Source organism: Panthera pardus, unplaced genomic scaffold, assembly GCF_024362965.1.
Source record: "Panthera pardus isolate Hobbes unplaced genomic scaffold, ASM2436296v1 HiC_scaffold_27, whole genome shotgun sequence".
Lineage (NCBI taxonomy): Eukaryota > Metazoa > Chordata > Mammalia > Carnivora > Felidae > Panthera > Panthera pardus.
This window is the reverse complement of record NW_026526843.1, coordinates 40,527,544-40,547,404: the sequence shown is the minus strand read 5'-3', so window position 1 is coordinate 40,547,404 and position 19,861 is coordinate 40,527,544. Positions and strand designations below refer to the sequence as shown.

General features: G+C 40.8%; 1 protein-coding gene across 3 annotated transcripts in view; it reads right to left on the bottom strand.

Annotated features, from left to right (window-relative positions):
• Positions 1-3,044: 3,044 nt before the first annotated feature.
• Positions 3,045-19,861, bottom strand: part of MORC4 (MORC family CW-type zinc finger 4) — a 66,108-nt gene continuing 49,291 nt past the window's right edge. For 2 of the 3 annotated variants that reach the window (XM_019435681.2, XM_053891301.1), the window contains 3 exons: positions 4,872-5,565; positions 4,294-4,577; positions 3,045-3,988 (listed from right to left, as the gene is read on the bottom strand). In XM_019435681.2, coding sequence (XP_019291226.1) covers positions 3,835-3,988; positions 4,294-4,577; positions 4,872-5,565 — 1,132 coding nt within the window. In that variant the 3' untranslated portion in view covers positions 3,045-3,834. The remainder of the gene's footprint in view (positions 3,989-4,293; positions 4,578-4,871; positions 5,566-19,861) is intronic. The other variant, XM_019435682.2, reaches the window with a different exon arrangement.

The following is a 19,861-nucleotide window of genomic DNA, read 5'->3' as shown; positions in this document are numbered from 1 at the left end:
TACCTACTATATACCAGGTACTATAATCAGCTCTGGGATAAAGTGATAGGCAAAAATGTGCAAGGCCCTTCCCCTCACAGAACTCATTAGGGAAAGAGGCAGACAGACATCATGTGTGTTGTGTTTACCACTGTGTATCACACGGCACATAGTAGGTAGCCAGTGAGTATTTGGTGAATGGGTGAAAGTCAACAGCCAAATATGTAACGGCACATTGTGAGAAGTGCCAGGAATCAAACAAAACAGGAAATAATAGAGTAGGGTAAAGAGAGGGGAAAAGAGGCTGCACAGAAGGCCTGAGAAAGTGGACACTTACACAGAGACCTGAAGGATGAGAAATGGGCAGCCATGCCCAAACTGGAGATGAGAGCATTCTAGAAGAGGGAACAGTATGGGGAAAGGCTTGGAGGGAAGTAAGAGCCTGACATTTTTCAGTGGGAAGACCAAAAGTGAGATCTGATGAAAAATAGCAGGAGACAAAGCAGATGAAGTAGGGGGTATGGGTTTTATTCTAAGTGCAATGGGAAGTCATAGAAGGGCTTTAAGCAGGGAGTTATATAATCTGATTTGTATTTTTTTTTTTAATCTGGCTGTTGTAATAAGACAATCGTGGGAACAAGAGTGGAAGCAAGGACATCAGTTATGAGTTGCAATGATCTGTGGGAGATGATGGTTGTTTGGACTAATGTAGCTGTGGTAAAAAGTCAAGTCAAAATACTTTGGCGATAGAAAGGACAGACTTTCTGACAGACTGAATGTAGGGGACTACAAAAGAAGAAAATTAAGGATGACTTCCAGGTTTCTACCTTATGTGACTGGGTTGGTGGAGGTGCCATCTTCTAAAACAAGGAAAACGGGGAGGGAATGGTCCCAGGGTGTGTGTGTCACTGTTTATTTTTAACACATTTTATTTGAAATGCCTGTGAGACATGTAAATGTGTCAAGTAGGTAGCTATATATTTGAATCTAGAGCTTTCTAAAAGCAAGACAGGACAAGGAAGTTTGTGGTAAGGGCCTTAAAAACGACCCAAAGCCTACATGTTCAAAGAAAATGTTATGCCTGGCTGGGTTAATCAGAGGAATTTGGGGGGGCAGGGAGTTGACATTTGAGCCAAAGGAAAGATGATGAGGGAGAACATTCCAGGCCAAGGGAATGGAAGAGCAAAGGTGGAGGAGAAATTCTCAAGGCAGGTTCAGACACTGAAAAACTAATTCAGCTTGGATGGAATGAGGGTTGTGTTTGGAATGTTAAAAAAGGACTCTAGAGCTCACAGTGACAGCGGAGAGGAATTTGTATTACAACTTGGTTGGCAACGGGGAACACTAGCAAGTCTTTGAGCAGAGGCATAACCTGATGAGGTCATTAAAAGGAATTTAGTGATCGTGAATAGAGTGGACGGAAGGAGTGAGAACAGGAGCAAAGGGGGGCCAGTTAAGAACCTATTCCACCTTTTAAGGCACGAAATAATAAGGACTTAAGTGTTGATTGGGGAAACGAAAAGCTAAAAGGTAAATTACGAAAGATATTTGAAAGGGCAATTATGATTGTTAACCTAACAGGACAGCCAGGAGGAGGCACCGACTTTTTTCTTCCAGATGTCTTTTGCCTCCACACTATATAAGCTCTGGTAAAGCTGTGTGACACTTTTTAATCTCTCCACAGTGGCATTGAACATTGGTTAAAGGGTCCTCGTGCTGGCCCAGTCTCACTGTAAATAGGTAACAAAGAGGTAGTTCTGGCATGGCAGTAAATGGACTCATACAGGTAACTGTCACCGGAAGAAGCAGTATGGGGTTGAGACCAGGAAATGGGCTGAGAGTAAGCACCAGTAGAGGAGTTAGAAGCTTTCCAACTTTTTTGTTTTAAAGCCCAATTGCCTGTACTCTTTCCTACTTTGCCCCCCACTCACCCAACACACACACATGCATGCACGCATGCATTCACTCTCCTACAGGCTGAAACTTCAATGCTCTGAATTTTTTCCCACACCACCTTCCAACCATATTGTCCGTATCTGTGCAAAGTCCCACCTTTTCACAGCTCCCGTCTGAAGAACCAGTATCACTGACAGGATATCTGAATACATTCCCCCTTTCTCAGGAATATTTACATTTAGACAACGGGGCCTTCAATATCACAGTCCATCTATCTGACACAGAGATTAACCACACGGCAGTCCACAGCTGCGGTGAGGGGAGCGCAGGGGGACCAGGGGTATCTTTCAGTTCTCATTCTGATGGTGAAGCCTGGCTCTGGCCTCCCCCCACTCCTGATGGTTTCACTAGAGTAACTATGATGGGCTTCCTCTCCAAGGAGATAAAATAAGCATGGGAGAGTCTTCCAAAGTAACCCTGCAGAGGAAAACAGAACAAATATCCAAAACGTTTCTCTGCACAGACTAATCCTATTGCAATTGCTTGAGCCCACCTGTCCCACCCCCTTCTTTTAAAATTTCTCCTTTACTTTTTCTTTTTCACGGCTGGCATATTTTTATGCGTCCATTCTTCAACGTTTTGTGAAGAGTACCTTGAACTCTTTGGAGCGTACATGCTATATAAATACAATAAAGTAATGAATAAACAAAATGTCTACTTTTACAAGAGTATAGGTTTTACTATTCTTGATAGTATGAGATCAACCCCTTACTCAGCACTAGACCAGGAGTAGGTAGATGGTGTATTCTGAGGGATATCAAATAGATCTCCCTGCTCTAAAATAGCTACCCCCACTACCTGAAATCTCGCAGTTTGGTGGTATATATATATTTTAAAATTTGTGCCCTGAAGATTTTTTTCAAGAACTCTTTATCAAAATGCAAATACCACGTGAAGGTGGGTAGATGGTCACGATTTGACCTTAGTTTCCTTTACATGAGCCCATCACTTCTGCCAAAAAAACCACATTTTTCACATTCTAGCATCTTCCATGCTTTTGTTCATGTTATTTTCCAGAGGTAATGCTAAATATAACATAAATTATAAATATAAAATTACCTTATATGTCAAACAGTCTCTCATCTGATATCTAAATCCAAACCTACTCATTCTTTTTTAAAACAATTTATTTTTTCCAATATAAGAGTAACAGGTTTATTATAGAAAATGTGAAAAAGGCAGGAAGATAGCAGGAAGAAAAAATACCAACCATGGTCCTACCACCTAAAGAATGACCACTGTTAACAATGTGATCATGCTAGTGCTTTAAACAAATCTTAGTTTAGGTCCCATATCTGATGTGATGCCTTCCTTCAACTTCCTCCCCTCGCCCCCAGAATGCTTCTGTCATGTTTGTACCACTCCCTTGTACAAGTTAGTTGACCTGGTGTGTGTCCTGTGCTTCCAACTAGGTTGTTAGATCCTTGAAGGCTGAAACCATGAGTTATATTTCTTAATTTATCCCCAAACACCTACTGCGTTGGACCCAATATTTGCTGGCTGATTTCACCTAAATGAATACAAACCATTTAGGAAAGGATATAAAACAGGCCAAGTATCTACATCATGAAAATTACAGCTTTCAGGTCATCTGGCTTGGTGACTATTGCTTTTCTGTCCTGGAAGTCCTGAAAGCCCATCAACTAGCCTCTTTCTCCACACCAAAACTGAGTAAGAAGCAGACTGAGTAAGAGCCAGGATTTACTCAAAGATACTCTACATAAGGCATAAAGGTGAGAGAGAGAGAGAGAGAGGGAGAGAGAGAGAGAGAGAGGGAGGGAGGAGGAATAGAGAGAGAGAGAGAGGAGGGATAGAGAGGAGAGAAGAAGACAAGAGAAAAGAGAGGAGAATAAAGTAGAGTAGGGTAAAGGAGGGTGTATAAAGTAGTAAGTCTGGTGCTCAATCCAGTATGTGATTTGCCTCCAGCACCGTATACAGGATCCCATCCACTTGTTCTGAGTCAAACCCGATCTCACGAAGCTCCAAGTGAGGGAGGACAGAAGTAAGGAGATAGCTGACGTGGATACGCAGCCGCGTAAGCTTTGCCAAAGCCCTGTATGATGGAGTGAGGGGGCAGAAGAGATGACATGAAGTCATTAGCCAACAACAAAATGAAGCTCCTTACAAACGGGCCTACATTTCTCAACAATTAGGTTTTCATTAGTTAGACAGAAAGAAGAAAGCACAGTGCCACTAAGCACGGGGAGACTGACTGCAGCTCTCTAAGTAATTCCTTGATCCTTGGTGGCCTATGCATTAATTAAGGCTTCCGCCCTTATCTATGGCCAGTGACTGGGGTTCCTCAGGGATGCTTCCCATTAGCACTCACAAGCTGATAACTAAACCCTAGTAATTAACCTTTCTAGGTCATCTCCCTCTGGGGTCCGGTAGGAGACCTGAGCCTTCTGCAGCACTTCTAGGTGTGTCTCTGTCTCCTTCAGTTTCTCTTTGAGCTCCTGCTTTTCCTCCTTGGTTCTCTCCAGCTCAGCCTTCAGAATCTGGAATTCGGCTTGGCGATAGCCCATGTGTTTCTTGCTCCAGTACAAGCCTTCTGTCTCCTGGGTAGTATAGGTCACCAATTCATTTTGGACTTTCTTGAATTCAGAATGCCAGTGATTTCTCTCCTGTTCCAGCTCCTCCACCTGCAGTCCAAGAAACAGAAATTCAATGACCCCCACATGCTATGAGTGCCCTGGATTGCCCCTGACAATTTCACTCTGTGATTTCTCTATCCATATTCTACTTATGGGCCTTCTCAATCCCCAAATACGGGAGGGAAGCCCATTTGGGCCCATTCAATCTGAGACCTAGCACAGAATGACTCAATGTCTTCTTGTGTTTAAAGGCCTCAGGACACGAAACCATCAGAGCTCCAACTGTCTGGTCCCTTGGTTAAAATGAGGTCTTATATCCTAGTGGTAAGGGGGTGCCCTAACCTTTTGCTGGAACAAATTCCTTTCGGCCAAAACACGTTCCAGTTTTTCTGTGGTTCTTTTCAGTTCTTCCAGCTCTCTTTGGTTCTTCGTCTTTGGCGTACTGCGCCCTCCACTCTCCTCATAACCTCGTCCCTTCTCCCCAGTGGCTGCGGCAGGGGTGTTGACAGAGGCCACAGAGGAATAAGGCACTGGGCTCCAGGATTCAACCACTTTTCTTCTCTCGGCAAGCTCCTCTCTGTTAAAAGGGATCAGCTGAATGGGAGCTCCTGAATCTCTAACACCTTTTGCGACACCCACGACAGCTACAAAAGGTCCCTTGTTCACTTCCTCCTTGTTTATGTTTGTGCTGCCTCTGTTAGACTCTTCTGCTATCAATCTTGGCATCTGATCTTCTAATTCTTCAGGGAGCAGGGACCCCTGGTGTTGGTCTTGGGCCCCTGAATACAGAACAGAGACCTCCCTACTCTGATTGGTACTCTTGCCAGCTTCTGGGTATTCTGGGGAAAGGTACGGTGGTGTGCTTCTCTCGGAACTGGATTTATCATGGCTGTTCTCCCCATCTGGGTATGTGACAGCTGCCTCAACCCTCCTGTAAGGGCCAGGCATGGAATAATCTAGAGGAGGTGTTGTCCTCTCACTATGGAGCCTTCTTCGTTTCTCTGCCGGCTCCTCTCCCAGGATCCATTTGTACTTACTGCAAGAAGAAGAGGAAATTAAATTTTAAGCTGTCACAATACAAGCTAAATATATTCTTAATCCTGTGGAGCCTCTCTCCAAATTTCCCACATTAAAACTGACTTGAGCTTTTATCCACAGAGCATTTCAAGTTAGGAATATAACTCAACCCCCAAACTCCAAACCCTTCAACTCATGTGACTTGCTGAGATAGCAGTCGGTCTGAAGGGACAGCTGAAATCAAAAGGTAGGAGAGTGAGCATCTGGATATAACAAGACCAGATTGACTTTGGTAAGAATTCTGAAAACAGGATTGAAACCAGACTGACTTAGGAGGTCCCAAAATGCAAGGAAAGGCAGAAAAAACAAACAAAAAATACACATGCAAAATCCCTTAACACAAGAATGGAAAAAAGGTCATAAAAAGCCCCGCAGAGTATGTGGAGGAAAACCAAGCCAGCTCGTTAATTTTAAAGTGTCACAAAAACCTTCCAGTATCAAAGACTTAGACATATTTTTTTTTATATTGCAAGAGAACACCATACAGTTCCTTTGCCAGCCAACTGGATTGTGGTTATTGCCCATTATTCACTTGTAAAAGTTAATTAAAACACAGGGTGCTAGTCAGGAACAAACAAATTGAATCGGCCAATTCAAGTCATTTCCCTCTTAGGGCAAAAGAACTCCCCTCTGTCACAGCAAACAGGCACTCCCTCATTTCTTCAGGAAAGTGCAGGACAGTAATCTTGAGTCACCTTCCATTTCTGGCTGCTATGTGCACTGACTGTTGAAGGAATTAACAAAACAAACTTGTACCATGAAATCTGTAGGCAATTTAAAATCATGCAGTAGGATGGGGACCCCCCCCCCAAATTTTTACCCATATCACTGTTCTGTCTTCCCTGCAGAAAACCAAAGAAGTTTCAAGGTAAAAAAATCAACTTTTGAATTTTCAATGAGAAAGAGTCAGGCACATTATGGGCCACCTCACAGTATTTTGAGGCCACTAGGTTTTCTCTGCAATTTTTGGCAACATCCGTAAGACATCTCAAACATTAGCTTCTTATAGCACCATGAATGTTCTTCAAAACTAGCGTTCACTCAGCAAGAAAACTGGTCTGCATCTTAATAGATCTTGCTGTGTCAACCTTTGGGGGAAAGCCAAAGTATTTGTGGGCAATGTGAGAACACATGGATCCATCTATATAACATGTGCAAGGGCCACTGCAGATGGCCCATTTAGCTGCAGCACTGAGGAAGATAGTAAAGCAGTCAATTCAGGGGCACCTGGGTGGCTCAGTTAAGCGTCCTACTTTGGCTCAGGTCATGATCTCATGGTCCAAGAGTTCGAGCCCTGCATTGGGCTCTGTGCAGACAGCTCAGGGCCTGGAGCCTGTTTCAGATTCTGTGTCTCCCGCTCTCTCTCTGCCCCTCCCCCGCTCATGCTCTGTCTCTGAGAAATGAATAAACCTTAAAAAAAATTTTTTAAAATAAAAAAAAAGCAGTCAGTTCAGAGGTCTTCATGAAGGAAGGTTATGGGATACTGGATAGCAACACCCAAAGTTTTATGAAAGGCAATGAAAGTCAAATGATCTGCCTTCTCTTCGTTTTCCCACCTCTAAGGGTTCTGTCCTTAATTCGCTTCTCTTCTCTCTTTTCTTTGGTAACTTCATACAACCTCTTGGCTATAACTTCTGGTCAGTAACTCTAAAGTCATTTCCCCAGCCCTGATTTCTAGTACTGAATTTCTAATTGCCCATCACTCATTCCTTCCTGGAGGTCCCACTTGTACCTCACGATGTATAAAACTGGCCTTTCCATTTTCATCTTTAAGCCTGTTCCCTCCCCTATGTTTCTGATATATGTTATGACACCAGCAAACTCTCAGTAATTTCATATAGTTCTACTACTATCAATACTCAAGTTCAAGCTCACATTACCTCTCCTGAACTACTGCAGTGGCTTCCTCCAGTCTCCCCTTCTCTCATCTCCAGATTACCTGCTGCCAAGTTAATCTTCCTAAGGTGTTACTCTGATTATGCTATACCATTAACTGAAATTTTTATGTACTGCTCCCCACAACAGAAAAGTTCAAATGCCTTAGCTTGGTATGCTTTAGCTTAGTCCATTTGGAGTGGACTCCAAAACACAAGAAACAATTATTCAGCACTTACTCTGTGCCAGACAGTGTGACAGGTGTTAATGTGTATGGTCTCATTTAATTTTTCCAATAACCCTGAAGTAGGTGTTGGTATTATCTGCATTTTTTGAAGAGGATGCGCAGACCTAGAGATGTTAACTTTCTCTAGTCAGTGACAGCACTGACTGCACTAACTGCAGCTAGTCAGTGACAGAGCTAGGACATAATTTGGCCCTAGCTGCTCTCTCATTACCTCCCTTCAAGAACACCAGCCAAAAGAAATGTCCCATAATTTCTCATGCTGCTTCTTTTGATTGGAATGCCCTTCTCCTACCCAACACTGCAAATCTGAGTCCAGCTCAAATGCTACTTCTGAATTCCCATAGCACCTTAGCGCTCTATTATAATGTATATCACTTTTTACAGCATGCCTATGTGTCTCTTGTAAATTCCCTACTAAAGTACCAAAGTAGAAACTCCTTAAATGAAGAGAGCTTAACTAACTATGCTAGATGGGAATGAAGGAACAAAACTTTGCATATAAGAGGAAATCAAAAAGAAACTATTATGTGAATGAGAGAAAAATAGGTGGATATTACTTATTGGTTCTATAAGTACTTAGCTCTGTAAATTAAGGTCTGGTTCTTCCCTTTAGGGATTGATTCTTATTCTAGACCTGGAGTCACTCATTTTAGTAAAGATTAATATAGGGTTTGAATAGCAGGAATTCTTCTCCAACTGCATAGTTTCTTCTCATTTTCTTTCTCCTTTTTGTCATATCCCTCAAAGGTCTGTCTGCAGAAGAAAAGCTGATATTTTGATAGGGATTGCATCGAATCTGTAGCTCAATTTGAGGAGTACTGACATCTTATCAACATTACATCTTCCGATCCATAAACACAAAATGTCTTTCCATTCATTTAGGCCTTCTTTAATCTCATTCAGCAATATTTTATGGTTTTCAGTTCCCAAGTCGTTCTTGCACTTCTGTTAAATTTATTCCTAAATACTTCATTTTTGAGACTACTGTAAATAGAATCATTTTACTGTTTTCTTAATTTTTGGTGGCTATTTATTTTAAGTATAATTAACATACAGTGTTATATTAGTTTGAGGTATACAATGTAACGATTCAACAATTCTATACATTACTCAGTGCTCATCAAGAAAAGCATACTCTTAATCCCTTTAATCTATCTCATCCATTCCATACCACACATCCCCTAGCAACCACCAGTTTATTCTCTATATTTAAGAGTCTGTTTTTTCCTTTGTCTTTTTTTGTCTCTTTTTTCTTTGCTTATTTTGTTTCTTAAATTCCACATATGCGTGAAACTATAGGATATTTATCTTTCTTTGACTTACTTCACTTAGCATTATACCCTCTAGTGTTGCACATGGCAAGCTACTGTAAATAATGCTGCAATAATCATAGGGCTGCATATTATTTATTCAAATTAGTGTTTTTATTTTCTTTTGCATTCTCACCAACAGTGCACGAAGGTTCCTTTTTCTCCACATCCTTGCCAACACTTATTATTTCTGCTCTTTTTGATTTTGACAGGTGTAGGGTGGTATCTCATTGTGGTTTTGATTTGCCTTTTCCTGATGATTAGTGATGTTGAGCATCATGTGTCTGTTGGCCATTTGTATGTCTTCTTTGGAAAAATGTCTATTCAGGTCCTTTGCCCATTTTTTAATCAAGTTATTTGTGGGTGTTTTTGGTGTTGCATAAGTTCTTCACATATTTTGGATATTAGCCCCCTTATAGGATAATTTGCAAACACCTTCTCCCATTCAGTACTGGTTGCTTTGGCGTTTTGTTAATGGTTTCCTTCACTATGCAAAAGCTTTTTATTTTGGTGTAGTCCCAATAGTTTAATTTTGCTTTTGTTTCCCTTGCCTGATGAGACATATTGAGAAAAATGTTTCTAGGGCCAATGTCAAAGCTTTCTTCTAGGAATTGTTTTAATTTGTTTTTTTTTTTTCTTCAAAGACCTGACTTTTGTTTCCACTGATTTTTCTGTATTGTATTTCTACTCTCTATTTCATTTCCATTCTGATCTGTGTTATTTCTTTCTTTCTGCTTGATGTGAGTTTAGCTGGCTCTTGTTTTTGTAGTTTCTTCAAGTGGAAGTTTAGGTTATTGACTTCAGGTCTTCCTTCAATTTTAAAATGAGCATTTACAAATATAATTTTCTCTTGGAGTGCATTAGCTTCATTCCATAAGTTTTGATATACTTTATTTTCATTTTAATCTCAAGATATTTTCTAATTTCCCTTGTGAGCTTTCCTTTTACTCATCTGTTATTCTGAAGTGTTCTTTAATAGCCACATATTTGTGAATTTCCCAAGTTTCCTTCTGTTGTTGATTTCTAATTTAATTCCAATGTGACTGAAGGACATCCTTTGTATGCTATCAATACTTTCAATTTGTCAAGCCTTTTTTTTCATGGTCTAACACATAGTCTGACCTGGAGAATATTCCATGTGCACTCGAGAAGAATATGCATCGTGCTTTTTTGGGGGTGAAGTGTTCTATATGTGTCCATCAGGTCCAGTTGGTTTATGGCATTCTTCAATTCCTCTACTTCCTTGTTGATCTTCTACCCATTATGGAAGGTGGGCCATTGAAGTCTCCAACCATTATTGGTTTATTTCTCCCTTCAATCCTGTCTGCTTTTCCTTCATGTATTTTGGGGGATCTGTTGTTAGGTCCATATTTAGGTATAATTATTACATCTTCTTGATGAACTTTATCATTATGAAGTGTCCCTTTATATCTAGTAACATTTTTTTTTTTGGTTAAAGTCTATTTTGTCTTGGGGTGCCTGGGTGACTCAAGTCAGTTAAGTGCTGCACTCTTGATTTCAGCTCGGGTCATGATCTCATGGTTTGTGAGATCAAGCCCCACAACGGGCTCTGTGCTGACAGTGCAGAGCCTGCTTGGTATTCTCTCTCCCTCTATCTCTGCCCCTCTCCTGCTCGTGCTTGCTCCCTCTCTCTCACTTTCTCTCTCAAAATAAATAAATGAAAACTTTTTAAAAAGTCAGGTCTATTTTGTCTGATGGTAGCATAACCACTGAAGCTCTCTTCTGGTTGCTGTTTGCATAGTATATCTGTTTCCATCCTTTTATTTTCAACCTATTTGTATTTCCAAATCCAAAGTGTGTCTCCTGTATATTTAGATATTTAAAAAATCTAATCTGATAATTTCTGTCTTTTGATTGGATAGTTTAAAGTTGTCATATTTAATATTATTGAAATGACAGAATTTATATCTGCTACTTAGCTTTCTGTTTTATTTATTTTTTTATTTTATTTTATTTTTTTTGCTATAATCTACCTATTATTTTATTTACTTTTTTTATTTTTTAATATATGAAATTTACTGTCAAATTGGTTTCCATACAACACCCAGTGCTCATCCCAAAAGGTGCCCTCCTCAATACCCATCACCCACCCTGCCCTCCCTCCCACCCTGCCCTCCCTCCCACCCCCCATCAACCCTCAGTTTGTTCTCAGTTTTTAACAGTCTCTTATGCTTTGGCTCTCTCCCACTCTAACCTCTTTTTTTTTTTTTTCCTTCCCCTCCCCCATGGGTTTCTGTTATGTTTCTCAGGATCCACAGAAGAGTGAAACCATATGGTATCTGTCTTTCTCTGTATGGCTTATTTCACTTAGCATCACACTCTCCAGTTCCATCCATGTTGCTACAAAAGGCCATATTTCATTTTTTCTCATTGCCACGTAGTATTCCATTGTGTATATAAACCACAATTTCTTTATCCATTCATCAGTTGATGGACATTTAGGCTCTTTCCATAATTTGGCTATCGTTGAGAGTGCCGCTATAAACATTGGGGTACAGGTGCCCCTATGCATCAGTACTCCTGTATCCCTTGGATAAATTCCTAGCAGTGCTATTGCTGGGTCATAGGGTAGGTCTATTTTTAATTTTCTGAGGAACCTCCACACTGCTTTCCAGAGCGGCTGCACCAATTTGCATTCCCACCAACAGTGCAAGAGGGTTCCTGTTTCTCCACATCCTCGCCAGCATCTATAGTCTCCTGATTTCTTCATTTTGGCCACTCTGACTGGCGTGAGGTGATATCTGAGTGTGGTTTTGATTTGTATTTCCCTGATAAGGAGCGTTGAACATCTTTTCATGTGCCTGTTGGCCATCCGGATGTCTTCTTTAGAGAAGTGTCTATTCATGTTTTCTGCCCATTTCTTCACTGGGTTATTTGTTTTTCGGGTGTGGAGTTTGATGAGCTCTTTATAGATTTTGGATACTAGCCCTTTGTCCGATGTGTCATTTGCAAATATCTTTTCCCATTCCGTTGGTTGCCTTTTAGTTTTGTTGGTTGTTTCCTTTGCTGTGCAGAAGCTTTTTATCTTCATAAGGTCCCAGTAATTCACTTTTGCTTTTAATTCCCTTGCCTTTGGGGATGTGCCGAGTAAGAGATTGCTACGGCTGAGGTCAGAGAGGTCTTTTCCTGCTTTCTCCTCTAGGGTTTTGATGGTTTCCTGTCTCACATTCACGTCCTTTATCCATTTTGAGTTTATTTTTGTGAATGGTGTGAGAAAGTGGTCTAGTTTCAACCTTCTGCATGTTGCTGTCCAGTTCTCCCAGCACCATTTGTTAAAGAGACTGTCTTTTTTCCATTGGATGTTCTTTCCTGCTTTGTCAAAGATGAGTTGGCCATACGTTTGTGGGTCTAGTTCTGGGGTTTCTATTCTATTCCATTGGTCTATGTGTCTGTTTTTATGCCAATACCATGCTGTCTTGATGATGACAGCTTTGTAGTAGAGGCTAAAGTCTGGGATTGTGATGCCTCCTGCTTTGGTCTTCTTCTTCAAAATTACTTTGGCTATTCGGGGCCTTTTGTGGTTCCATAGGAATTTTAGGATTGCTTGTTCTAGTTTCGAGAAGAATGCTGGTGCAATTTTGATTGGGATTGCATTGAATGTGTAGATAGCTTTGGGTAGTATTGACATTTTGACAATATTTATTCTTCCAATCCATGAGCAGGGAATGTCTTTCCATTTCTTTATATCTTCTTCAATTACCTGCATAAGCTTTCTATAGTTTTCAGCATACAGATCTTTTACATCTTTGGTTAGATTTATTCCTAGGTATTTTATGCTTCTTGGTGCAATTGTGAATGGGATCAGTTTCTTCATTTGTCTTTCTGTTGCTTCATTGTTAGTGTATAAGAATGCAACTGATTTCTGCACATTGATTTTGTATCCTGCAACTTTGCTGAATTCATGTATCAGTTCTAGCAGACTTTTGGTGGAGTCTATCGGATTTTCCATGTATAATATCATGTCATCTGCAAAAAGCGAAAGCTTGACTTCATCTTTGCCAATTTGGATGCCTTTGATTTCCTTTTGTTGTCTGATTGCTGATGCTAGAACTTCCAGCACTATATTAAACAACAGCGGTGACAGTGGGCATCCCTGTCGTGTTCCTGATCTCAGGGAAAAAGCTCTCAGTTTTTCCCCGTTGAGGATGATGTTAGCTGTGGGCTTTTCATAAATGGCCTTTATGATCTTTAAGTATGTTCCTTCTATCCCGACTTTCTCAAGGGTTTTTATTAAGAAAGGGTGCTGGATTTTGTCAAAGGCCTTTTCTGCATCGATTGACAGGATCATATGGTTCTTCTCTTTTTTTTTGTTAATGTGATGTATCACGTTGATCGATTTGCGAATGTTGAACCAGCCCTGCATCCCAGGAATGAATCCCACTTGATCATGGTGAATAATTCTTTTTATATGCTGTTGAATTCGATTTGCTAGTATCTTATTAAGAATTTTTGCATCCATATTCATCAGGGATATTGGCCTGTAGTTCTCTTTTTTTACTGGGTCTCTGTCTGGTTTAGGAATCAAAGTAATACTGGCTTCATAGAATGAGTCTGGAAGTTTTCCTTCCCTTTCTATTTCTTGGAATAGCTTGAGAAGGATAGGTATTATCTCTGCTTTAAATGTCTGGTAGAACTCCCCTGGGAAGCCATCTGGTCCTGGACTCTTATTTGTTGGGAGATTTTTGATAACCGATTCAATTTCTTCGCTGGTTATGGGTCTGTTCAAGCTTTCTATTTCCTCCTGATTGAGTTTTGGAAGAGTGTGGGTGTTTAGAAATTTGTCCATTTCTTCCAGGTTGTCCAATTTGCTGGCATATAATTTTTCATAGTATTCCCTGATAATTGTTTGTATCTCTGAGGGATTGGTTGTAATCATTCCATTTTCATTCATGATTTTATCTATTTGGGTCATCTCCCTTTTCTTTTTGAGAAGCCTGGCTAGAGGTTTGTCAATTTTGTTTATTTTTTCAAAAAGCCAACTCTTGGTTTCGTTGATCTGCTCTACAGTTTTTTTAGATTCTATATTGTTTATTTCTGCTCTGATCTTTATGATTTCTCTTCTTCTGCTGGGTTTAGGCTGCCTTTGCTGTTCTGCTTCTATTTCCTTTAGGTGTGCTGTTAGATTTTGTATTTGGGATTTTTCTTGTTTCTTGAGATAGGCCTGGATTGCAATGTATTTTCCTCTCAGGACTGCCTTCGCTGCATCCCAAAGCGTTTGGATTGTTGTATTTTCATTTTCGTTTGTTTCCATATATATTTTAATTTCTTCTCTAATTGCCTGGTTGACCCACTCATTCGTTAGTAGGGTGTTCTTTAACCTCCATGCTTTTGGAGGTTTTCCAGACTTTTTCCTGTGGTTGATTTCAAGCTTCATAGCATTGTGGTCTGAAAGTATGCATGGTATAATTTCAATTCTTGTAAACTTATGAAGGGCTGTTTTGTGACCCAGTATATGATCTATCTTGGAGAATGTTCCATGTGCACTCGAGAAGAAAGTATATTCTGTTGCTTTGGGATGCAGAGTTCTAAATACATCTGTCAAGTCCATCTGATCCAATGTATCATTCAGGGCCCTTGTTTCTTTATTGACTGTGTGTCTAGATGATCTATCCATTTCTGTAAGTGGGGTGTTAAAGTCCCCTGCAATGACCACATTCTTATCAATAAGGTTGCTTATGTTTATGAGTAATTGTTTTATATATCTGGGGGCTCGGGTATTTGGCGCATAGACATTTATAATAGTTAGCTCTTCCTGGTGGATAGACCCTGTGATTATTATATAATGCCCTTCTTCATCTCTTGTTACAGCCTTTAATTTAAAGTCTAGTTTGTCTGATATAAGTATGGCTACTCCAGCTTTCTTTTGGCTTCCAGGAGCATGATAAATAGTTCTCCATCCCCTCACTCTCAATCTAAAGGTGTCCTCAGATCTAAAATGAGTCTCTTGTAGACAGCAAATAGATGGGTCTTGTTTTTTTATCCATTCTGATACCCTATGTCTTTTAGTTGGCGCATTTAATCCATTTACATTCAGTGTTATTATAGAAAGATATGGGTTTAGAGTCATTGTGATGTCTGTATGTTTTATGCTTGTAGTGATGTCTCTGGTACTTTGTCTCACAGGATCCCCCTTAGGATCTCTTGTAGGGCTGGTTTCGTGGTGACAAATTCCTTCAGTTTTTGTTTGTTTGGGAAGACCTTTATCTCTCCTTCTATTCTAAATGACAGACTTGCTGGATAAAGGATTCTCGGCTGCATATTTTTTGTGTTTAGCACACTGAAGATCTCGTGCCAATCCTTTCTGGCCTGCCAAGTTTCAAAAGAGAGATCAGTCACGAGTCTTGTAGGTCTCCCTTTATAAGTTAAGGCACGTCTATCCCTTGCTGCTTTCAGAATTTTCTCTTTATCCTTGTATTTTGCCAGTTTCACTATGATATGTCGTGCAGAAGATCGATTCAAGTTACGTCTGAAGGGAGTTCTCTGTGCCTCTTGGATTTCAATGCCTTTTTCCTTTCCCAGTTCAGGGAAGTTCTCAGCTATAATTTGTTCAAGTACCCCTTCAGCACCTTTCCCTCTCTCTTCCTCCTCTGGGATACCAATTATGCGTATATTATTTTTTTTTAGTGTATCACTTAGTTCTCTAATTTTCCCCTCATACTTCTGGATTTTTTTATCTCTCTTTCTTTCAGCTTCCTCTTTCTCCATAACTTTATCTTCTAGTTCACCTATTCTCTCCTCTGCCTCTTCAAGCCGAGCCATCGTGGTTTCCATTTTGTTTTGCATTTCGTTTAAAGCGTTTTTCAGCTCCTCGTGACTGTTCCTTAGTCCCTCGATCTTTGTGGCAAGAGATTCTCTGCTGTCCTGTATACTGTTTTCAAGCCCAGCGATTAATTTTATGACTATTATTCTAAATTCACTTTCTGTTATATTATTTAAATCCTTTTTGATCAGTTCATTAGCTGTTGTTATTTCCTGGAGATTCTTCTGAGGGGAATTCTTCCGTTTGGGAATTTTGGAGAGTCCCTGGCGTGGTGAGGACCTGCAGGGCACTTCCCCTGTGCTGTGGTGTATAACTGGAGTTAGTGGGCGGGGCCGCAGTCCGACCCGATGTCTGCCCCCAGCCCACTGCTGGGGCCACAGTCAGACTGGTGTGTGCCTTCTCTTCCCCTCTCCTAGGGGCGGGATTCACTGTGGGGTGGCGTGTCCCATCTGGGCTACTTGCACACTGCCAGGCTTGTGTTGCTGGGGATCTGGCGTATTAGCTGGGGTGGGTAGGCAAGGTTCACGGGGGCTGGAGGGGCAGGCTTAGCTCGCTTCTCCTTAGGTGATCCACTTCAGGAGGAGCCCTGTGGCAGCGGGAGGGAGTCAGATCCGCTGCTGGAGGTTTGGCTCCGCAGAAGCACAGAGTTGGGTGTTTGCGCGGAGCGAGCAAGTTCCCTGGCAGGAACTGGTTCCCTTTGGGATTTTGGCTGGGGGATGGGCGGGGGAGATGGCGCTGGTGAGCGCCTTTGTTCCCTGCCAAGCTGAGCTCTGCCGTCAGGGGGCTCAGCAGCTCTCCCTCCCTTTGTCCTCCAGCCTTCCCGCTTTCCGAGCAGAGCTGTTAACTTATGACCTCCCAGACGCTAAGTCGCGCTTGCTGTCGGAACACAGTCTGTCCGGCCCCTCCGCTTTTGCCAGCCAGACTCGGGGGCTCTGCTTGGCGGGCGAGCCGCCCCTCCGCCCCGGCTCCCTCCCGCCAGTCCGTGGAGCGCGCACCGCCTCGCCGCCCTTCCTACCCTCTTCCGTGGGCCTCTAGTCTGCGCTTGACTCCGGAGACTCCCTTCTGCTAATCCTCTGGCGGTTTTCTGGGTTCTTTAGGCAGGTGTAGGTGGAATCTAAGTGATCGGCAGGACGCGCTGTGAGCCCCGCGTCCTCCTACGCCGCCATCTTCCGGAACCACTACCTAGCTTTCTGTTTTATACATGTGTCATGCATTCTTTGTTCCTTTCTTCCTCTACTGTTTCTCTTTTTATGTTATGTGGATATTTTCTCATTTAACATTTACAAATCTAACAATATATTATTGTTTTATGTAATGTTATGTCTTTTGAGGAAGCTGAGAGAAGAAAGCAGAACAATTGCATATTGATGTTTATAGAGTTTGCTAAATCAACCTTATTTTTCCATTTAAAATTTTCTTCATTTCTTACTATGGTGTTATTTCCTTACTCCAATACCACTTTGCTCCCACTCACCTCCTCTGTGCTATTATTGGCAAACATTTTACATCTGTAGATGAGCCCAACAATAAGGTTATATATGTACATAAAATTATATACAAATATATACATATTGTTTTGTGAAATTATTCTTTAATTAAAGATAGAAACAGGAAAAATGCTATTCTATTGTCTTTTATAATTAATTAGATACCACTGCCAGTGCTCTTTTATTTTTTCATGTGAATTTGAATTACTATTGGGTATCACTTGCTTTCAGCCTAAAGAACTCCCTTGAGTATTTCTTGAAAGGCAGTTTTGTAGAAACAAATTTCATCTGCTTTTGTTTATGTGAGGATGTATCTATTTCACCTTCATATTATAAAGATAGTTTTCCTGGATTTAAGATTCTGGCCTCACACTCTTTCTTCTTTTACTACCTTGAATATGTGATCCTACTGCCCTCTAGTTTCCACTGTTTTAATGAGAAGTCAGCTGTTAATCTTACTGGGATTCTCTTGTACATGATGAGTATTTTTCTCTTTCTGCTTTAGAGATTTTCTCTTTGCCCTTGGCTTTCAATATTTTCACTATGCTATGTCTGACTGAATCTCCTTGCATTTGTCCTATTTTGAATTTGCTAAGCTTCTTGGATGTGTAGATTAATGGTTTTCAGCCGTTATTTCTTTGAATATTTTTTCTACCCTTTTTCTTCTTGTAAATACAAGTAAATACATCTACTCTCAGATGTTAGTGTACTTAATGGTGTCCCACATTTCTTTTGAAGTGCTGTTCATTTTTCTTCATTCTTTTTTTCTCTTTGTTCTTCAGATGGCATAATCTATAATTGATATATCTTCAAGTCTGCTAATTATTTTGTGCCAACTGATATATCTTCAAGTCTGCTAATTATCTTGTGCCAACTCTAATGCACTTTTGAGTCTTTTTAGTGAAATTTTCATGTTAGTTACTATACTTTTCACGTCCAGAATTTCCATTTGGTTCTTTTATATATGTATTTACATATAAAATATATAGATATAGATACAGATATAGAAACAGATACAGATGTAGGTATAGATAACTTTCCCCTTTATTGATATTCTCTAGTTGATGAGATATGCTCTCCTTTTAGTTCTCTGAACATATTTACAATGGCTGCTTTGAAGTCTTTGCTAAATCAAACATCTGGATCTCTTTAAGAGCAGTTTCTATTATTTGCTTTTTTTCTTATGTACAGGTCACACTTTCCTGTTTCTTTGCATGTCTCATAAATTTTTGTTGACAATTGAATATTTTTTAAACTTTATTTATTTTGAGAGAGACAGACACAGTGCGAGCAGGGGAGGGGCAGAGATAGAGAGAGGGAGAATCCCAAGCAGGCTCTACACTGCCAACACAGAGCCCAATGCCAGAATTGAACTCATGAAACCACAAGATCATGACTTGAGCCGAAACCAAGGGTCCGACGCTTAACCCACTGAGCCACCCAGGCACCTGGATATTTTTTTTAAGGTTTCTTATTTTTAAGTAATTGCTATAGTCAATGTGGGGCTCAAACTTACAACCCTGAGGTCAACAGTCTCATGCTCCACCAACAAAGCCAGCCAGGCACCCCAACAATTGGATATTTCAGATAACACAGCATAACAACTCTAGATACTGAGCCCATCTCCCAGAGTAGTTGATCTGTTGTTGTTTGCTTGGTTGTTTATTTAGTGACTTGGCTGAACTGACTCCATGAAATCTATTTCCTCTGCGGTATGCAGCCTCTGATGTTCCTGTTCAGATTTCTTCTTGGTTTTTACCTTTTACCTGACAACCTAAGAGTCACCCTTGGGTCAACAGAGGCCCCTTAACTGGTCAAATATTATGCTTAAGCCCTCTTATCCAGTTATATTTTTAGCTTTTATATTTCATGTATGGTACCATTGGCTTGGAGGCTGCTATCACAGTTCAAGGAATCTGTTTCTACCCCACATTCAGCCAGATAGTAGCAGTTTGGATTTTCCCTTTCTAATCACCTTTGAGAGGACACAACTTTGAGCATGCACACAGTCTTCCAGTCTACCAGGAAAAGTGTGATTTATTTTTAAGCCTGGTTTCCTAGGAATTGCCCATGGGTCAGAAAAGCTTACTGTTCAGCCAGTGGTTATAGGTTGTGCTTAAGCCCTTAGTGCCAGTGAGAGCCCTGTCCTTTGTTGTTTGATCTGTGTGAGGCTTGAGGGCTGCTTTACAGTCCACCTTATGTCCTAGTTTGATTGCTCTAGAGTAAATGCAGCCTTATGCTTATACACAGCCTTCCTAATCCTAGGGCTGACTATGATCCCAGAAGAGGTCTTCTTGACTTTTTCCTTGGTTTTCTCTGTTATCAAACTTCTGACTGTTCAGTCACCTTTCTTGTTGTAACTTGTATCATGGAGCTATGAGTGTCCTCTTAATGCTCACCAAGATTTCCATTTTTTTTTAAATTTTAGAGAAAGAAAGACAGCATGAGTAGGACAGGGAAGGGGAGGGGGACAGAAGGGGAGAGAGATAATCTTAAAACAGGCTCCACATTTAGGGAGGAGCCTGACATGCGGCTCAATCCCACCACCCTGGGAT